The 19648-nt window shown below is 41.8% G+C and overlaps 2 protein-coding genes across 3 annotated transcripts; one reads left to right on the top strand and one right to left on the bottom strand.

Annotated features, from left to right (window-relative positions):
- Positions 1–668: 668 nt before the first annotated feature.
- tbcb (tubulin folding cofactor B) lies at positions 669–7045 on the bottom strand. Of its 2 annotated transcripts, none has more exons than XM_005459331.4 (7): positions 7028–7045; positions 6342–6497; positions 6043–6186; positions 4250–4346; positions 3784–3975; positions 2625–2697; positions 669–2525 (listed from the first exon to the last, which is right to left on the bottom strand). In XM_005459331.4, the coding sequence occupies exons 2-7, from the start codon at positions 6459–6461 to the stop codon at positions 2411–2413; spliced, it is 741 nt and encodes a 246-aa protein (XP_005459388.1). In that variant the 5' UTR covers positions 6462–6497; positions 7028–7045; the 3' UTR covers positions 669–2410. The 2 variants fall into 2 exon arrangements, with proteins under 2 accessions (XP_005459388.1, XP_003454854.1); XM_003454806.3 differs by lacking the exon at positions 7028–7045 and adding an exon at positions 6878–7021.
- Positions 7046–8718: 1673 nt separating this feature from the next.
- six5 (SIX homeobox 5) lies at positions 8719–19629 on the top strand. Its single transcript, XM_005459333.4, has 3 exons — positions 8719–10053; positions 13589–15054; positions 16102–19629. The coding sequence occupies exons 1-3, from the start codon at positions 9143–9145 to the stop codon at positions 16776–16778; spliced, it is 3054 nt and encodes a 1017-aa protein (XP_005459390.1). The 5' UTR covers positions 8719–9142; the 3' UTR covers positions 16779–19629.
- The last annotated feature ends 19 nt before the right edge of the window (positions 19630–19648 follow it).

Below are 19648 nucleotides of genomic sequence, written 5' to 3'. Positions count from 1 at the left end.
ACCCTGACCTACTGTTCCAAAGAGAGCAATGTTGTCACTACGCTATCCAGCTGGGTACAGGTGGAGATAGATACCACGGATGTCAAAACACAATAACTCCTTGCAATGCATGGATATCTCCATCTGAAGTCCTGCACCCTGAGGCTCTATGAGTAGCAGAAAGAGGGAGAGGGAGGATTAGTGAATGTCGGAGCCATGATCCAGGAGGAAACACAGAGCAGGAACAATCACTGAAGGACAAACCCCTGTATGGGATGTTCTATTGACATATAGAAGAAGTGACTCACATCAAGAAATCCCACTAATGGCTAGAAAAAGCCTAAAGGACAGCACAGAGGCTCTGATGATGGCAGCATAAGAACAGGGTCTAAGCCCCAGATTTATAGAGGCAGGAGTCTAGCACAGCTGACAGCTGATAAGTTGCAGACTGTGCAAAGATGCAGCACATAGTACCAGGATGGAGGATAAAAGCTGAGCCGGCGTACACTGAAAGGCAAAAACAAGTGGCCAGAGGTCCCGATGAGAGACACAATTGAGAAAATATAGTACCAGGGGCTGAAGGAAGAACTGATGTGAGTCGAGTGAGTTTCTTTTGCCTGGAGAAGCTGTAAAACAAAATGGAAAACAGATTGACATATGATAAAAAATGAATATTACTGCAAATCAAATAGATTCACTCACTTTAATAAGCTATAAGTGTACTGGTAAACACTTCTCATTTCTAATCATTACGCTTTGGCACATAACACCAGTACCTCAGATAGACACAGATTTTAAGGAAAAGAGAAAACACTTGGACAATTTTCCATGTGTGACATTTCCTTAAAAAGACTTTTACATTTGTTCTATAAGCAATAGAGGACAAAGACATGAAGAGGTTTTGATCAGTAACATAAAACAAAGCATAAATAAGGCCATTTGAAACACAGTCCAAGAGTGAGTGTTGTGTTTTAACTTGATGGCCTTCGAGTATGTACGATCAAAATGCATCTGAAGGTACTTTGTACACTTCACAAAAACAATTGCTAACTGTGCTACAGGCGGTAATCATAACCAGGTTTATTTCAGAGTTTACTCAAGCATGAATCGATACATAATGAAAGGTTTAGAACCAAAGCTGACTCATTAACATTTAAATAATTTCCTCTGGGACTAATAAAGTATTCTGATTCTGATGTTCTCTGTGAAATTTAACATGCTGTGTTTACATTAAACTGCAGCAATTAAAGACTTGAAAATAGGCTGAATTAAGTCACAGAAATAAGTGAGCAATCACTGGTCACTAGGGGAAAAAAAATGCATTCTCCATCACCAACCACCCACCCAATGAAAAGTTGAATTTCAGTGATTTAGCGGTTGCTCGAAGTCATATTTTTGGGGTTGCCAATGGGTCGCTGGCTGGTCTGTAGGCATGTGTGACTGGAGCTTTAAGTAAATTCAGATTGCTCAGTGAAGAAAATAGTAAAACTGAGCCTCATCAAATTTTAAATTTGAAAGCTCTTTTAGTTCAGTGGTTCAACACACGCATGATACATTCAAGTGCACAAATTTAATGTTTAACAAGAAGAATTGTGTCACAGAAAAATAAATGGAAATTACATTTTATCTTTACTCTGAAAGCTAAAATCTGGACTGTTGCACATCCTACTTCCAAACAAAAATAACGAATTGAACTTTTAAAGAAAAAGAAAAAACATCGACCCTTGCACACTTTGGCACAAAAATTTCAGGCACAGTTTGTCTATGAGGAAATTTTTAACTGCAAAGTACAACAAAAAAGAGCAGGAAATATATCTGGTGAGATGGGATCTACTGTTTCTTCCTCTTCTGCCAAAATCCTTGTGAGTCAGACATTAAATTTGCCAGCGAGCAAGAATCTTAAGCGACAGGAAGAAAAAGCACCTCGGGTTTAACTCACTTATACAAAGTTAGTAACACAATGCCGCTTTTTATCTTAGTGTCAAAGTGTGGCTGGGTGAATTTTCCTACCAGCAACTCAGTCTTTAAACCAAAAAAAAAAAAATGCAAAGACTACAGATAACTATAAACAGTTATATACAATAATCTTTGTACACAATGACATTTACTAAACATGAGAACAAAAATAAAGTACAATTACAGGAAGCGCTATGACTTGAACAGAAGTGTTTGTAGTAAGGAACAAACAACAGAAACCTTCATTTTGCTGCAAAAAAAAAAAGAAAAAGAAAAAAATCCCCAACCTTATGAAATGCCTGTTGGTACGAGAACCCAAAAGTCTGTCAAGTTACTGAGAAAGTGCTTTAGGATCATGCCTTCCAGAGAAGCACAGGCAAAACAATTCTAATTTGCCACACTAAAATGACGCGCCATCTTCTCTGCTTGGTGAATGGATAAAGGTGCGAGGTTGGGGCAGAAAAACTGTGCAGTCCTAGATCTCGTCTAAACCGTAGTCCTCCTCAGGGAAATCCCCCACAGTCACACTCAGGGGCTTCACAAACGCACCGTATTTGTTCTCGCACTCAAAGTACTGCTTCCCTTCAACACTACAGAGATACAATAAACAAGGCAGAGTCAAAAATCAGGACCAGCGTCACTGAAACTGTGAATTATTTAAAAACAAAGCCAGAAAAAGGCCCTCTTACGTTCCATTGTGTTTGCCCAGTGGTTCATCATACTTCACACCCACCCAGTAGCCCGGCTTGAAATCTGTTGTTCCTGCAAGAAATGCAACACTTATTGAGCTCTAGCCGAGCATATTAGGAAGACTTTGACTTCACAATAATGATATTATAAGAAAAAAGAAGTGCAAACCCCTACCAAAGCAGCTCACTCTCTGGGAAGTATTTACTTTTAAGAAACAAGCATTTTATTTTCATAGAAGTTTGTAGTGCAGTAAAAATAACACATTTTGGGGTCAACTTGAAAGAAAGGCAGATGTGAAATGTAAGAGTGAGGTCAGAGGTCAAACATGACATAATATTTTAAATCTTCATACGGTACTTGCTATAGTTTGACAATACACACCAGACTTGTCATAGCTATAAGCCTTCTTGTCAATTATCAACCAACAAAGTTGATAATCATTAAGTTAACCTTGAAGACCTTGGCAGATGTCAGTTTTAATGGATTGTCAACATGACCCCCCTCTACACCACTACGAAGTTTTAGAAGAATTCATTCAAAACTTTTAAAGCCATCGTACAGACAGAAAGAATGGCACGCATGGAAATGCTAACAACAGCATAACCTCTTTGGGGACCTTATTGAAGTTAACTGTAACTATAAAGTTAGCAAACTACCTAAACTGAATCACTTTTATTTGCTATGTTTTTGGAGGGTGACACTTGGCGATAGTACTCAGGTAAAGCTGCTTTCAAACTAAACTAGAACATGTTCACCTCACAGGAAATGTAATTAGATTTTCTAGGCAGACTTAAAACCTGCTAATAAAATAGATTAAACAAAACAGTAGGGTTAGGTTAATTGGACAGACAGCTGGGATAGGCTCCAGAGCCCCCCGCGACACTGAAAAGGATAAGCGGAATCGAATGGATGGATGGATGGATGGATGGATGGATGGATGGATGGATGGATGGATAAACAAAACACACAGAATCCAAACGTGATATTTAGCGTACTAAAAAAACCCAACTTTGTCCTCCACTGACGTCACAGATTTGGGAACGGGCCTTAGATAAATCACAGCAAAGTCTGCTCTGCAGGACAGAAAATCCTCAGCAGCACAGGGTTTACACTAATGTCCTACACAAAGTAAACCAGCTCAGCTTTATCCACACTTACCAACATACATGACTGTGCCAAGCTTCGTGGGCTGACCGGGGACCTGCACTTTGCAGCGGCCGCCAACTGCAATGGCATCGGCAGCAGCCTTCTGCTCCTCTTCCCGTGCAGCATTCTCCGCCTTCTTCTTGGCCATTTCTTCCTCATTGAAGCGACCCACACGTTGCTTCTTCATAAATGACCTGGCTGTGTCTGAAGGAAATACACAGTTTGTGATAAATGCAAAGCTCTTCAAATCAGACTGAAGTCTATTCATCTTCATTCTCATGAAGTAAGTCATCCACATTGGAACTAGCTATCAATAGTTAGCATAAAAAAATAAACAGAACAAGTGCAGAATGCGACTAACGATCATGGACATACTTCTCAATCAGCTGACTTATTCACCAAACATCTTTAATATAAATTCATCCTCTTGATTTATTTAATACAAAAAGAAAAGACACTTAAGAGAGGCAGTTTGTACCTGTTCTCTTATCATAAGCATCATCTGGGAGCTCAAATTTCTCCACTTTGGAAACATCAGTGAATTCGCCCATCTGCCCACCACTTCTATCAACAACCTGTAAGAGAAACAAGGCGAAAGACAGGCAATTATTAAGTCACGCTGTTGTAGACACAACAGCCAATAAAAGCCACCAGAACTTTAGCTTTTAGCAACTTAGATGTGATCTTTTGTTTGTTGTTGTTAGTGTGGTAATTGTAACATTATTGTTGTTTAACAATGCATCAGTTTTACACTTAGTGGACAATTTAAGTGAGTGCTAGTGTATTTAAATGGAAAGGATTATTACCTTTTCAATCATTAAAACACTATCTGCACAGCAGAGTTCTTTTTTTTTTGGACATCAAAGTTTCTGGATGCATGCAGAGTGAATAGATTTGGGATTCAGAGACTTAACTAAAAACCCCATTCAATGCCAGAGAAGGATGCTCTATCCCAATATATTCAACTGTGTTGTTAAACCAGAATCGTGTAGTGCCAATGTTACGATGCTGAAATGTAAACCAGTTTAGTCTAGTCGTAGGAATTAAAGGATTTTTGTCTAAAGTAAATATAGAAAACCCCACATTTGCAGTGATTTCTTCATTTGTTGCATATTTGTTACATTTACACGTTCATCAACAAATTATATTAGACAAACATAACCCGAGTACATACGAACATGTTGCTTAGTGCACTGGCTCGAGTCTTGGTCCTTGTGAAGCTCTCCCAAGTTCTTGCATCAACTTCTCTTGACATTAATTTACTTAAACTCAAAATTAAATATTCCAATATGAGATTTCTGAATGTCACAAGCTATAAGCCATAATCAACAAAATTATAATAATAAAATAAAATAAATGCCGCAAAACGTTTCTCTTTACATGTAATGATAATAGATGTTTAATTTTTGAAATAATTTACAGAAGCAATTAACTTTTCCATGATGTTCTAATTTTTTTGATACATCAGTACATGAGTTTCAGATGACTGGATTATACTTAATTTATTGTACTGCAGCTGAATCTGCTTTCTGAGGTATTTCCCTACAAGAGTCCACGGAGAGCAGTTTCCAAACTCCCAACTGCACAGTGCTTGACATAGATGACACTGCGTATCAGTTCAATGGTGACTTGTTGACAAATGGGCCTGAATAGGGAAGGAACTGATATCGGAGTTCATCGGGGACAGGAGATGCAATCCAAAGAGTATCTGGATTGGATACTTTTCATTGTTTTTAAAAACTTGGTTTCCCTTCTGCTTTGTGTATGTTCCAACACTCTTCTCTGTGGCTGGCTAACAGACCAACAGCAGCACAATCAAGACTGGCCTACAGACTTGTTGTACTTTTGACACTGACCCATCAACAACAGATAGACAGTCCAGAGCTCCCCACACACTACCACAGCTGAATCTCCATTAAAGAATCAGACAGTAATCCATTACGTGACCTCATATACATGCTTAAAAACAAAGTGGTATAATTCTGACTGATGTTAGAAGTTTTGTAGTGAGCACATTATTGTTCTAAATTTTATATAAATCCTCTCAGAGTAAACATTTAAAGCTGAAAGCGGATCATTCAGCCAGCAGATGTCATTATGTCTCTCTCTGTGATAGCAACTTTGACAGATAGCACCCCAGATGGCAGGAGGACCTGCATGTTCAATTCAAGTGAAATAAACTAAAAACCTGTCTCACCCTGTATTTACTCCAACATCACAGTGATCTGAGCCACAGTATTACAAGAAGCTCCCAACAGAGCTGGGACATACGTGTATTCTGCAGTCGTCATCCACAGGATACGATCCTAGCAGAGCTTCATTCTCATCCATTTTTTGCAGGAACTTGTCAGAGATGCTGAATAACTCCAGGTCCATGCAGGAGGCCGGTGCACCCACAATCATCTCCAACTTTCCCTGAATGCAACGTTGCAAATAGTTCATGTAACACAAAAGAGGTGACGTTGTCAATGAATATGTCATTTCAATATCAAAAGATATGTTAACAAAGAGAAAACCCAACAACAGACCCATTCTTGAGGGTTTTAGAGGTGCGCTGTATGCTGTCTCACCTTTAGTTCTGCTATACTGATCCCTCTGTTGAACCTGCGCTGCACCTCGAAGGAGGAGAGGGTGCTTGTTAAGCGCACATTCACCGTGGGATTGGTTATTACTGTCACTCCGCTGTCCATTTTCCTGTCTCCTTGTACTCAGGTATTAATCAAACACTGAAAACAGGAATAAAAAATAACGTGACCAATTCAGCCAACGGGACTGAAGCTCATACGCCACCTCATAGCTGCAAACAAATTTAAGTCAATAGTCAAACAACCACAAAGACTTCCAAACAACTGCTCCTTTTCCACCGATAGTAGCTACTTAAGCCCGTTCTCTGATATTAATCCTGTTTGAAGTTAAATTTTACATCTATGTTTGGTCTCTCGTGTTTATTCGTCATATTAGCTGTGATCGTATAATTTTAAATAACCCTTTTTTTAGCTGTGTAGTTTAGAGTAGCTAGCTACGTTAGCCACTGGGCGGCTAGCAGAGTCACGTTGGACTCACTCGGGACCCTCAGACAGACGGCAAGGTTGCCATAGTTACTTACAAATTATGTATATTTTCCTCGATGGTGCTGAAAAAGGACTTTGATCTTTGTATCTACAATTAACCGGAAGTATTCATGACTACTTGATTATAATAGCAGTGAAAATGGTGCATGTAGCGTAGATCTGTGGGTTTGCCAGAAAATTATAACCTCAATTCCTGCTACGCCCAACTCTGGAAGGTTCCACCCGCCTCCAAACTGGAACAAGACCAATCACAACGTAGGAAAGAGAAAATTTAACCAATAGCATTACGATACGAAGAAACAGACCGTCAAGACCCGCCTATTGACCGATAGATTGGCACAAATGGTGGCCAATCATTCGTCAGGAGTAAATACGACCATTGAAATATCCACATAGTGGCGCTGAAGTCCAAACTAAACCATGTAGAAGACTAAGCTGGAAACTTTCTCCTTATTATGGATTTGTTTTAAAATATTTTTTTAAGACACAGTATTCGTAAAGTTTGATTTTAAGCACTACGCTCTATTATACAATTTTTACCCTATTGCTATGTCATACTTTATCGACTAACAAAGAAATCTCCCCTGATAAAAGCCAGATATGTAGTGAGTAAATTAAAGCACAGACAGAAAAGAGAAGTGTCAAAAAACCTGAAAGCTTCAAGAAAACATGGGGGGGGGCTATGAATGAGACCATGCAAAGCAGCATGGTCTCATTCATAGCTCATTTGCAAGTCATATTATAAAATACACTGGGATGCTTTCTCTGTTTGACACATGATTTTTCATAAATCTTTGAGCTTGGGTACAAGACCTGTAAATATGCAACCTTTCAGGTTCAGTAACTGAAATAGTGTGTCACATACAGTGTAGCAGTCTAAATGGGTCTTTGTTCTGTCGGTTTAATAAGATATCTTTTGTAAAAACTCAGAACACATGAAACATGTTGCATTTAAACACGTTTGTGTGTGCCTGCACGCATGCGTTTGTACTGAGAGTATTTGCATTAGGCAACCACCTCAGGCGCACAGAAGAGTGATGACAGCATGTTCAGCCTGAGCAAACAGGGATACATGGCCATACATGATGCACAACACACATAAAACACATGCAACCAGCATTGGTCTTAAATGAAAGCACCAGTAAAGGCTGGCCAAGAATGACTTCTAACAGGTAATCTGTTATTAATCAAAATAATCACATAATAATCAGCAGATTATAGCAGGTTCATTTACACAGATATTATTATTATATATTTTTATTTTACAGCAGCCTACATAATGTAGCTATTATTTGTTGCACTTCAACTATGATATTAAATATTGTCTACAGTGTAGCTTCAGCAATAATATTGGATGCAATTCAATATGATAAGAAAAGGACAGTTTAGTGTTTTGTTTGTTTGTATTTTTTATGGACATTATTGTATGGCATTCTGAACTCCAAAATACTAAACCATTTAATAGGTGCTGAAAAACATAAATGTTAAACTATTATGTAGCACACACACACACACACACACACACACACACACACACACACACCTTCATGCACCAAGTGACTTTTTGCACAATATTCAGTCTTTTGCACATTTCTATTGCACTGTTGTGTCTGCATCGTTCTGTTCTGTCTGGTGTGGTACTGTCTTTGTTTTGTTTTGTTGCAATTTTTGTGCATTGCACTTTATGTAGTCCTGTGTTGATTGCCTGTTATATGCTATATGTAGCACCGTGGTCTTGGAGGAACGTTGTCTCGTTTCACTGTGTACTGTACACATGGTTGAAATGACAATAAAGCCGTTGACTTGACTAAATGAGAACTTCGGGACTCAAATTACATTTATAAAGTATTTACTATTACAAGGCAGTAAGAAAACAATGTAGTATTAAACATTTTACATAGTGTTTAAATTCTCACTTACAGTTCGACATTGTATATATTTACAAGGAGAGGCCTGGAATTCAGAATCCAAAGGGGCCACACGAGAAACTGGGACTGTTGTGGAAGGTCGCTTATTCGTGCAGCCCCCCTCAACAGTCCTAGTTTCGCACATGGCCCCTTTTGCCCCTGCTTTAAAAGTTTCATTTTTCCAAATTAAATACTCAAGCTAATTATTGGACGCTATGGGGGAAGTGGGGGAGGGGATTTCAAAATAAAAGCTCTATGTGAGATTTTTTTTTCTCCAAAATAAAAGCCTCATTTACCTCCTAGAAAGTTACCGGGATGCCTTAAAGATGTCAGATATTCAAAAGCAAAGCTTTGTATTTAGCTTTGCTTCGTTAAAACAAAAAAATAATGTAAATGCTCCGTATCAGTCTTTGCATCGGATTATTTGATAATCAGAAGCAACCGCTCTTGCTTTCCCTCCGATGTCTGTGCGGCTTGAAGAACAAAGGGGCGTGGCCGCCGCTGTTCATCGGGCACGCTCGCGGTTTGGAGGATGGGAGAGAGGACGGCGCTGCAGAGGGAGGGAGCGAGGAGGAGGAGGAGGAGGAACTACGGGTGGAAAAAAAAGTTAAAGTGAAAATGGCTTCCTTGTCTTTGGAGTCCACAGAACAATCTGAGAACAGCACAGGGGAGCCAGCGGGATCGGAGACCAAAGAAGAGAAAGATCCACTCCAAATTTCGGAACAATTGCTCCAAAGTTTCCAAAAGTCGGCGCTGAGTTTTTCCACTGACCAGGTCTCATGTCTGTGCGAGGCCCTTCTGCAGGCGGGCAATGTGGATCGCCTGTGGAGATTTCTCTCCACTATACCTCCTTCGTCCGAGCTGCTACGTGGCAACGAGACCCTGCTAAAGGCCCAGGCACTGGTGGCTTTCCACCGGGAGGAATTCAAGGAGCTGTACGCCATCCTGGAAAGCCACAACTTCCACCCGTCTAACCACGGGTTCCTGCAGGACCTGTACCTCAAAGCCCGCTACAAGGAGGCGGAGAGGTCCCGGGGCCGTAGCCTGGGCGCAGTGGACAAGTACCGGCTCAGAAAGAAGTTCCCCCTACCCAAAACCATCTGGGACGGAGAGGAGACAGTGTACTGCTTCAAAGAGAAGTCCCGCAATGCCCTGAAAGAGTGCTACAAGAGCAACAGGTATCCCACTCCGGACGAGAAGAAAAACCTGGCCAAAGTCACCGGGCTGTCCCTCACGCAGGTCAGCAACTGGTTCAAGAATCGCAGGCAGAGGGACAGGACCCCGTCCGGGACCCACAGCAAAAGGCAAGACCCGCAACACTGGAAACACAATCCAGCTGTTGCCTTTATCTCTGTTTGCGCTCTGAGTTTGATAGCAAGCAAGGAGTCACAGTCTCAGCGGCAGCAGCTGCTGTTTTCAGCTGTCCTGTGTTTATCTGAAAGCAGCTTCTTTCTTTACTTTGTCTTTTATAGCGAGGTCTTATCAGAAAAGTCACTGAAAGCAGCACACAAAAGCTTACCAATTAAAAAGCGCGCAGACCTACAGAGGGCTGCCTGCAGGAGTCCACACATCAGTGTGGCAAAACTCAGAAATGGCACGAAGTAGGAAGATGAACAGGAGGTGACTTCTGACAGCAGTGAGGCCACACATGTCTGACACCAAGAGCATGTTGCTTTGTTATGAAATGTGAGATCCAGGCGCCCACTGTGGCTCAAGTTTCCTGAAACCCTGCACTGCATCCTGCAGAGCCACAGGGTGACAGAGGTTAGGGGAGGAAAAGAGCGTAAACTAAGGCAAAGGTGGGAGGGGGGGGGGAGGCTGAAATCACAGTTTTAAAGTGAAGATTTCTGCAAGCATTGGGAGGGGCAGTTTGTGAAAAGATAAGAAAGATAAGTTTGCTGTGCTGTATCAAACCCCACGGTCTGGCAGACTGTGTAACAGGCCACCAGGATGCTTTATTTTCACACCTTAACCACATATAACCAAATGTATCCAAGTGATAAGAACAAGTTCCAGCTTATTTAGAAGTTTTATTATCAATTCATCTTAGTTTCAGTTACATTTCCACAAAGTTTTTGCTCATTTTAGTTTAGTTTTTTTTTTTTTTTTAGAAAAGATTCGGTTAGATTCCGTTTTAAAACGGGAACACACAACCCATCGTGTCATGCAGACATCCCAGTCTTAAAAAAAACAAAGCCCCAGAACCTCCTGGTGCATGTTCTGCAAGACTAAAACTTAAAAATTAGGATTAATGTCAGTAGGTGATCATACAGCTGCTTTTAGCCCCACTTTTTGTGATAATCCTGATGTTGCATTTATAAAGGTTTTTAGAGTCAGTAACTGACTACTGTATTATAAAGTCTCTAAACAGCACCAATAAGTTGTATTTTTGCCTTAATTCACAGGAACAAAGATCAGCAGTAAACATTAGTGTAAATGAGCCTGTTAGCAAATATTTAACCTGCATTCCCTCAGTTGAAATGACAAAGTCACTGTGCAATGCAGTAGTGCAGCAAATAACGGGTTTAAATGTGTTTTATTTGCAACATACTACAGCGAAGACAGTCATTCGATCAGTTGAAAATATGGCTGAATGACTTTATGCAGACAAAATAAATAATAAGCAAAGGTTTGCTGACGTTATCAGGTTGATCTCTACTTCCTAAAGTTTTCTACTGTTAATGGTTGATACCAGATGTGGGATGTGGGGGGTTGATTCTGGGAGAACACACAAATCCTTTTGGGGTTGTGTGTGGTAGTTCATTCGGCGTTAAAAAAACAACAACACAGAACTGTCAAATCAAACGTGCAGCTACCTGCTGTGGCGACCCTTTGTTAATAAGGGATCAGCTGAAAGTAGCTTCTTCTAAAGGAGGCATGCCAGAAACAGTTGGAGAACGTCAGCATTAGAAGAACGCTTTGATTATGTTAGGATTTCCGGACGGATACAAAATGATTTCTGCACCATAAAGTGGAGGCTACTCTCCCTTTAAAATAAAAAGAGAGAAAGGAGAGAAAAGAGAGTGTTACTAGGTACGATGAAGGTTGCTTGCTCAGTCTAATAGATTTGAATCCTGTAATATTGTATACACAGAGCTTTAATTGGATTTTTTTACCATCTGCACGGCGTCATTGTCCCCTCTTGTTCACAAATGGGTCCATTCTATCTTTTATTCCTCAAGCCATCAAACTTCTGAACATGAGCAACACACAGCCTGCTCAGTTCGTGTGGCCAAAGTCATCCCTACGATGCAAGAAGAGTGAAAGTGTCTGTTTAACGTGTGCTTGTCTTATGTTGATGGGATTGTTTTATTTGAGGTGTCTGCAAATGTCAGGTGACTTCCCCATGGGGACAAATAAATCTGTCTATTTATTTATTTAAAGTTGTAATGAACAGTTGATTACTCTCTAGCGGCCTGGCCTTGGAGAGTGGATGAGATTCATCCTAAGTCCCTTAATAGCTGGTTTATACTCAACGTTGGCACCACAACAAATTGCAGCACGCGCCAAAAGTGACATCACAACTGCCACGTCCTGGTGTCGTTTCTGCTTGTCAGGCACCTCTGAACTGTGTTCAGTGACGTACTGGTGCAGGAGCTCAGAAACTCCCACGTTACAGAGAGGGAGATGCTCCAGCAGCTGAGACAGATGAAACTTTCTGAAGAAGACTTTGGGATTTCTCTCCTTCCTGTTTCGACTTGTTTTATACTCCTACCCCGGTGCTGACGTGGAGGCCCCTCTTCTATTTTTAAAAGTAGGCTTGAAACTTTCCTTGTTGATGAAGCATATAGTTAATGCTGGATCAGGCGATCGTGAATCCTCCCTTAGTTGCACTGCAACAATCTTGGGCTGCACTGAGCGTTTCTTCTTCACTCTGCATTTAATCACTAGTTATTTTTAATCTTTGGCTGTTTCCATAGTGTGTCTTCTGTCCTGTCTTCTCTCACCACAATCAGTTGTGGCAAATGGCCGCCACTCCCTCAGCCTGATTCTGCCGGAGGTTTCTTCCTGTTAAAAGGGAGTTTTTCCTTCCCACTGTCACCAAGTGCTAATAGAGGGTTGTCTGATTGTTGGGGTTTTCTCTCTATTGTTGTAGCAGGTCACCTGCTAATCAGAAGGTTGGTGGTTCACTCCTCGTCTACTCCAGTCTGCATGCCAAATATCCTTGGGGAAGATATTAACCCCAAGTTGCTCTCCGATGCATCCATCGGAGTATGAATGTGTGTGAAGTTAGATACAAACAGCTTTAAAAAAAAAACAGCGCTTAAGTAGAAGAGTGCTATATGAGAACCAGTCCATGATGGGGCAGCAGTGATGTCACACAGGAATTAGATTCTGGATATTGTGGGTTATCCTGATGTGCACGCCTCTCCTCTTGGGTGGTGGACCGTGGATTCCAAATTCAGGGGGAATCACACTCCTTGGCTCTGGTGCTGGAAAGGAGTGTTTGCCTCTTTATCTGGCTGCTTAGTTAATTATTTATCTAGTTAGTTTAACAGAAAATTAACCAACAGCTAGTCTGATTATTGATTAATAATTTGAGCTCTTTCCAAACAGACACATATTCACTGACTTTAAATTCTGTTGTAAAAGCGTTGAGGCTTTTTCCTCTTTTTGGTTAGAAGACTGAAAACTGGGCTGAATTTGATAAAAATAATGAATATATAATTATTAGCTGCAGTCTTACTAGTAGCTACTTTTTGAATCAAACATATTTCAGTCTTAAGGTTTTGTTTTATTTGCGAGTTGATCTTAATTGTGTATTTTCGTTCATTTCTTGTAATGTTAAAAACTCATTTGTCTGTGTGTGCTTCTGTCCTTTATATTTGACCATTTCAGTGAGTCCGATGGGAACCACAGCACTGAGGATGAGGCGAGCGCGATGGACGACACTCCCGACAAACCAGACGAGGCTGCCGGCTCCACAGCTTCCATCATCTCTGTCTCTGCGGTCCCGTCCAGCACCGGAGGCCAGCTCATCCTCAACGGGTCCAGCGGCTTCCTCACTGCCTCTTTGCTCAATGGCAACTCCCTGATCTCCAGCAGTGGTGCTGGGGTTATAATTAATGGGATAAATTTAGGTGATTGCCAGACCGTCACACTGAGTCCTGTTGGAACCAGCTCTCCTTTAATACTGAACGGGGCTCAAGTAATAACCAAATCTGGGGTTGGTGTGCAGCAGCCACAGCAAGCTGTTTCTGGGGTGGAGCAGGAAGTTTCAGAAATGGAGGCCAAGCCGAGCGGCGTTCCAGCAGTTGTTCTTAACACTAACGCCACGCCTGTCTCGAACCCCATCATTTCTCTTCCCCTGCAAACCAAGGCCGAGAGTGAAAGTGCAATGGGCTTCATCAGTGTTTCTGAATCAGAGGGCAGCAGCCAAACGGTATCATCCTCTTCTTCCTCTTCCTCACCAACCAGCCTCTCTTCACTAGTCTTAACACAAAACCACCAACGCCAGGAGTCCCTCCCCCTGCCAGCGTCTCTGTCATCTGCAGGCTTGCTTATCTCCAGTTCTGCAGGGGAGCAAGGGGAGTATAGCGTCTCTGCTACTGCTCCCTCTACCAGCCTCAACCCTCCTAGCTCTGTGATTTCCTCCAGCAACTCCACCCCTCAGGTTTTCTCTCTGCCCCAGGTTGTGCCTTCCATCCAGGGTATACCAGTATCCCACCTGGTTCAGCACTCTTCAGGAGCCCAGGTGTCCCAGTGCCCTCAGCTGGTCCCAGTATCCCCCCTCGCCTCGCCAACGCCTCAGTTTCAAAGCCCCCAGACTCTGAACACAGGAAACAGACTGGCACAGCAGCAACAGGAAGCCTCGGCAGCTATGTCTGAAGGTACCACAACCATAGTTTCCATCTCACCGCTCAACAACAGCCAGCTCCCCCAGCATGTGATGCAACAACTGGGGGAGCAGACCACAAACTGTACACCCAGCAAAATCCAGACACCGCAGGTTATTTCCATCTCTTCCCCTACACAAGTCGTCCCAGTCCCCCAGGCCAAAGGTGGCACACCGGCACAGCTCGTCCCGCTCTCTGTGCCCCAGCTGGTACCAGTCTCCTCCATCCAAACTTCCTCCACCATCTCTTTCCCACAGGTGGTACCTGCCAGTCCTTCTATCTCCATCCCTTCTGCCCGAGTGCCGTTACAGATCCTCACTTCAGCTCCTGCAGCTGGAGGGGTCCCACAGGCTCCTCTCAGGTTAAACCAGCTGAGGCCCATTCAGAGCGTAGCTCCTCCAGCCAGCACGGCCCCTACGGTGCAGCTCCTAAACTCCGGCATCATTCAGCTACCCTCTACCCCTCCAGGTATGTATGTATATGTACATATATATGTTCAGCTCAGCAATTCTCTGAGCCAAAATTTACTGCTTCCAGCTTCTCAGACATGATGACTTGGTTTTCATATTCACATGAACTGATTGTATTTACAGTCAGAAAAGGTGAAAATTTTGAAGTTACTGTTAGTCAGAAAGAGTGCGCAAAGACATTTGAATGTTTTAGGACTCAAAAAAATCTTTTTCATTATTGATTAATAGATCATCATTGATTGTTTGTGTGGTGCAGAAAGAAAAAACAGTGAGAGACATGTTTTGGGGTTTTTTTGTCTTGCAAATAATCAACAACATGTCACACAAGTCAAAGACGAGCAGACACTGAAATTTTTCGCTTAATCAGAATTGGTTATGATTAATATTTTGCTACCCAGCTACCCTTGGAAAAACCCAGAAACTATTCTAATGGTCATCAAACTACGTCTTTATTATATACTGAGTTATCAAAACTTATCATTGGGTGTACAGGGGAGGTCCTCAAATGTCGTCTCTATAGGGGGAAAAGTTGAATCTATTTAATTCCGATTGGCATCCACTCATAAATAAAAGTTTGAACAGCAGGTTGCCGTGTGCCTGAGATGACCGCATGAGGGAATATCCATTCTAAATAACATCATCCAAAGTCAACAGTATGAAAAGCTGTCTGAAGCCTGTGGTTCTGGCTCAGATCCTCTGACCTCATTATGTGCAACGCTGGACATGTTTAATATAAGCATCTACCAACGTGTTAGTATGTACCTGGGAAAATTTGAGGAGTATTTATCAGTACAGTGTGTTTGTTTTGTTTTTTTCCATTGATAACACTGCAAAACCAAACATAAAAGAAAATAATGCTTTCAGAAACATGTTCTGTTTCTGTATGATATTATATAGTTGCCATTCTGTAAAACACTCATTAAAAGTATTGATCTATAACTTGGATTGCTGCATGCGATATAGCCCCATTGCTTTTTATATCAGCTGAATTTGGTTATATTGTTTAGATTGATGCCAGTTTATCATTTATCATTCATATTCATAGGTAACCTTCTCCTCGGTGGAAGCCCCTACCTGAGTGTCCAGCAAGGCAAACTGATTCTGACCATCCCAGCAGGCATTCAGCTCACCAGTTTGCCGCTGAAACCAGTCCCTGACGCTTCCACCATCTCTACAAACGGAGTGATCCCAGTTCTTAACCCTTCTACCCTTCCCGTAGCCTCACAGCCTTCAACACCAACGCCCAGCAGCCTCGCCACATCATCTCCCCTGAACTTCATCAACTCATCTCCACCATACTGTGCTCAAGAGACTCCCATCCAAACCAGCCAAGCGCACGCCATCCCCTCTCCTCACCCGCTGGACCCAACGGCCACCCCGACAACGCAGAATGCTCTGACTCCAGAAAGCATGCTCACCCTCAGCCCCATGTACACTGGAGTGACGCCAAATAGCCAAATGCCCCAGCCAGTGTGGAGCCCAGTGCCCCTCTCCACTTCAGCCAGTTTAACTCTGTTTGACGTCCGCACCAAGGGGGACCTACCTGTGGACCCAGCCTTGTTGGGTCTACCTGGTGGGGAGTCACTGCTCCTGGGCAGCCCCTCTCCAGAGCAGGATGTGGAAGCCAGCTCGCCACTGGGGAATCCAGAGGAGATCGATGGAGAATCAAAAATCCTTACTCAGCTTCAGTCTGTCCCTGTGGATGACGAGCTGGGCTTATAGTTTATAAAACTGGTTCAACACCACAGATCTGTTTGTCTTGTTTGGATGACTTGAAACATTTTTATCCCACATCATGCATCATATAAGATCACCATATTTTTTTTATAACCTACAGCAGCAATTCTCACTCAGTAGACCAGGTGCCATTGTGGTGCTAGCTGGAACTTCCAGCTGTCTTTATTATGAATGGGATTATTCACCTGCTGGTTCAACATCAGATTACTCCTCTCAGTTTGGATTAGGAATTTTTTTTTTTTTTTTTTTACTAAAATCAGTATGTGCCTTGCATTTTTTTTAAAAAAAAAAAGAAAGATCAGATCCGCACAGATGATTTAAGGATTAATCTGCTTTACTCACAAGTCTTGGTGTTAGACCAAGACTTGTGAGTCATGGGGTCAGGGGTCATGGATCCTTCTTGTGGTTTTGTGGACTAACTCAGCTCTACTAAGTCTGGGTTTCTGATATAGATCCACAACAGTGATACACTGTTCAAAAGGGAAAAATCTTTAAATGGTTCCCCCCCTGTCCTGAATTCAGCCTGAATATATTCTGCCAACACTCCAGCAATATCCCTTCATCCATCCACCCATCATCTCCCACTCATCCTGGACCAGGTCATAGTAGAAATTAGCCTAAGCAGCTACCAACTTCAGTTCTTCCAGGAGGAAACCAAGACATTCCCAAGCCAGCAACAACAGCACACGGTTTCCTGTGATCAGTTGTGGAGTCGTCCTGGTCGGATCCCTGAACCACTTCAGCTGGTTCTTTTTAAAGCAGGAGGGCAGCGGCTCTCCTCTGAGCTCCTTCTCACTTTGTGTCTAACTTTGAAGAATCTGATTTGCATCTCATGATCGTATTCTTCCACTTACCACCCCAAGTATCCCTAATATTTAATTCCTCACAGTGTAGAGTAGGAGTGCACAGAACAGTCGGACTCACCTCTCTTCAAAACAACTGGATCATCTGCCTAACTGCTCACGCCACACCAGTCCACCATATTTTCACCATCCACCAGTCCTCTTCCACACTTTCGTCAGGATAATTTAACTCCTACATGTGTAGCAGGTTCACCTAACAAATAAAAGATCCTCAATTCTGGGTGGAGACCCAAATCCCTTTCGGGGTTGCGTCAGGAAGAGCATCCAGCATAAAAATCTTCCCAATCCCTAGTGAATAAGGGAGTAGCTACTTGTAGCAACAACACAAACTCACCCTAAACCCACAGTGGAGACTTTTATTTTTAACTTAGAGGTTCGGATTCTCATCCCACCCTGCAGGACGTCACCCTCCGAACATCTGACCACCAAACATCGACACCACCAGTTCTGTCAGTTAAGTCTATGAACATAGTCGGTGATTAAGGGCAAGCATGGCTGAATCTGTTGCCCAGTTGCAACGAGTTTGACCAGGAATATAGCGAATATTATAATCTTCACGAACATTAGATCATAGCTGAAAGGGCTATATGACAGTATTTTATTACTACACGTTAGTAGTGTTGTTTTTATCATTGAACTGTCTGCAGTTTCCAGGATTCAGCGCTGCCTGACCTTTGTTTAAAAAAAAACAAAAAAAAAAACAACCTATATATAGATCAGGAGGAAATAAAAGGGTTTATACTCTATGCAATGCATGTTTAGTTCTTCATAGGACACTATGTCGCACAGTGGCTGACTGTAATTTTTTAAAGCCAGTACTCTTGGGAGATGAAAAGAAGCTGTGCTGAGCTTTCAAAAGGAAGCACAGCAGAGCATTACACTAAAACATGCTGAGATGTTTCCTGTTAACATCTCAGCATGTTAATACTTATAAGTGCCTTATTTTAAAGCTCACACGTTTGATGTTATTGATGTTCTGACTAAAACGTGCTATATATATTTGCTATGTACTCAACCAAATATCTGGATTCACTTCATATGGACTCTTTTGTGTCTACGTTTATGAATGAGTTTGTTCAGTGATACGCAAACGTGTCTTTTCTTTTTTTGGTTGTGTGGTCATAGCTCAGTTGTGTTTTTTGTTGTTGTTGTTGTTGTATATTTTGCACATTTCATTCACATATTGTTTACGCTGCGCTGCCATGGTGTTATGACAGTGGTCGGACTCATTTCACAGTCTCTTAGTAAGAGTGACACAGAAAGATAAGGAGCCACGGAGATAAATCAGGAAGTTGAGGTTCGTGTTTTCGAGATATTCTTGTTAAATTTTTGGGTACAGCTCGATCAAAGCTGTGTGAGCTTTCTGTTGTCATAACACAGGTAAGCGGTCAAACCTTTGGCCAATTATGGTACAGAAAAAATCAAAAAAACACGTATAGTTACATTAATGTGTGTGTGTTTGTCAGTGTTTGTTTGTTGGTCTCATTTAATCTATTTAAGGCATGCATCAATCAGTTAGTAGTTTTTAAAACAGTCCTCGAGGAGAAGCTGTGGATAGGAAATGTTCATTATCAATTCACGCTGTAACGTGAGGTTTTACAAGCTCAGTTTCCAGGACCTTAGCTTGGACAAATCAACCTGAATTTAGCTGAGTGTTTAAATTAGTTGGGGGGGGGGTAAAAGGGAAATATTTTCATTGTGTTTGTTCATATTAGCCATTTCTTACCAAAGTATGTTGACATTAAAGCCTGCGTGGCTTACACACACACGTTCCTGGATTGGTTTTTCACTCTCCAGCCTGACGTGTAACATTCATGACTCCAGAATTAACCAAAGATATCGTGTGTTTTTGCTTTGTTTTTGTTTCTGAGTTTTCAAAGGGATCATTTGTGCCTCGTCTTCTCATTTTTGTACTCAAATGCATTCTATTTTTTATATTACATGATACTGTAATAAACTACATTTACAGAAAAGACTGTGATTATTGTGAAT

Source organism: Oreochromis niloticus, linkage group LG14 (genome assembly GCF_001858045.2).
Source record: "Oreochromis niloticus isolate F11D_XX linkage group LG14, O_niloticus_UMD_NMBU, whole genome shotgun sequence".
Taxonomy (NCBI): Eukaryota; Metazoa; Chordata; class Actinopteri; order Cichliformes; family Cichlidae; genus Oreochromis; species Oreochromis niloticus.
This window is presented reverse-complemented; position numbering and strand designations above follow the sequence as displayed.

What these genes read in the sequence shown, in the direction of transcription:
- six5 (XM_005459333.4), top strand. Translation starts at nt 9,143, where the DNA reads ATGCTCCGTATCAGTCTTTGCATCGGATTATTTGATAATCAGAAGCAA. An exon ending in TCCGGGACCCACAGCAAAAG is followed by an intron (nt 10,054 to 13,588) that starts GCAAGACCCGCA and finishes TGACCATTTCAG; the next exon opens with TGAGTCCGATGGGAACCACA. An exon ending in GCTACCCTCTACCCCTCCAG is followed by an intron (nt 15,055 to 16,101) that starts GTATGTATGTAT and finishes TCATATTCATAG; the next exon opens with GTAACCTTCTCCTCGGTGGA.
- tbcb (XM_005459331.4), bottom strand. Translation starts at nt 6,461, where the DNA reads ATGGACAGCGGAGTGACAGTAATAACCAATCCCACGGTGAATGTGCGC. An exon ending in TCAGTATAGCAGAACTAAAG is followed by an intron (nt 6,187 to 6,341) that starts GTGAGACAGCAT and finishes CGTTGCATTCAG; the next exon opens with GGAAAGTTGGAGATGATTGT. An exon ending in ATGACGACTGCAGAATACAC is followed by an intron (nt 4,347 to 6,042) that starts GTATGTCCCAGC and finishes TTTCTCTTACAG; the next exon opens with GTTGTTGATAGAAGTGGTGG.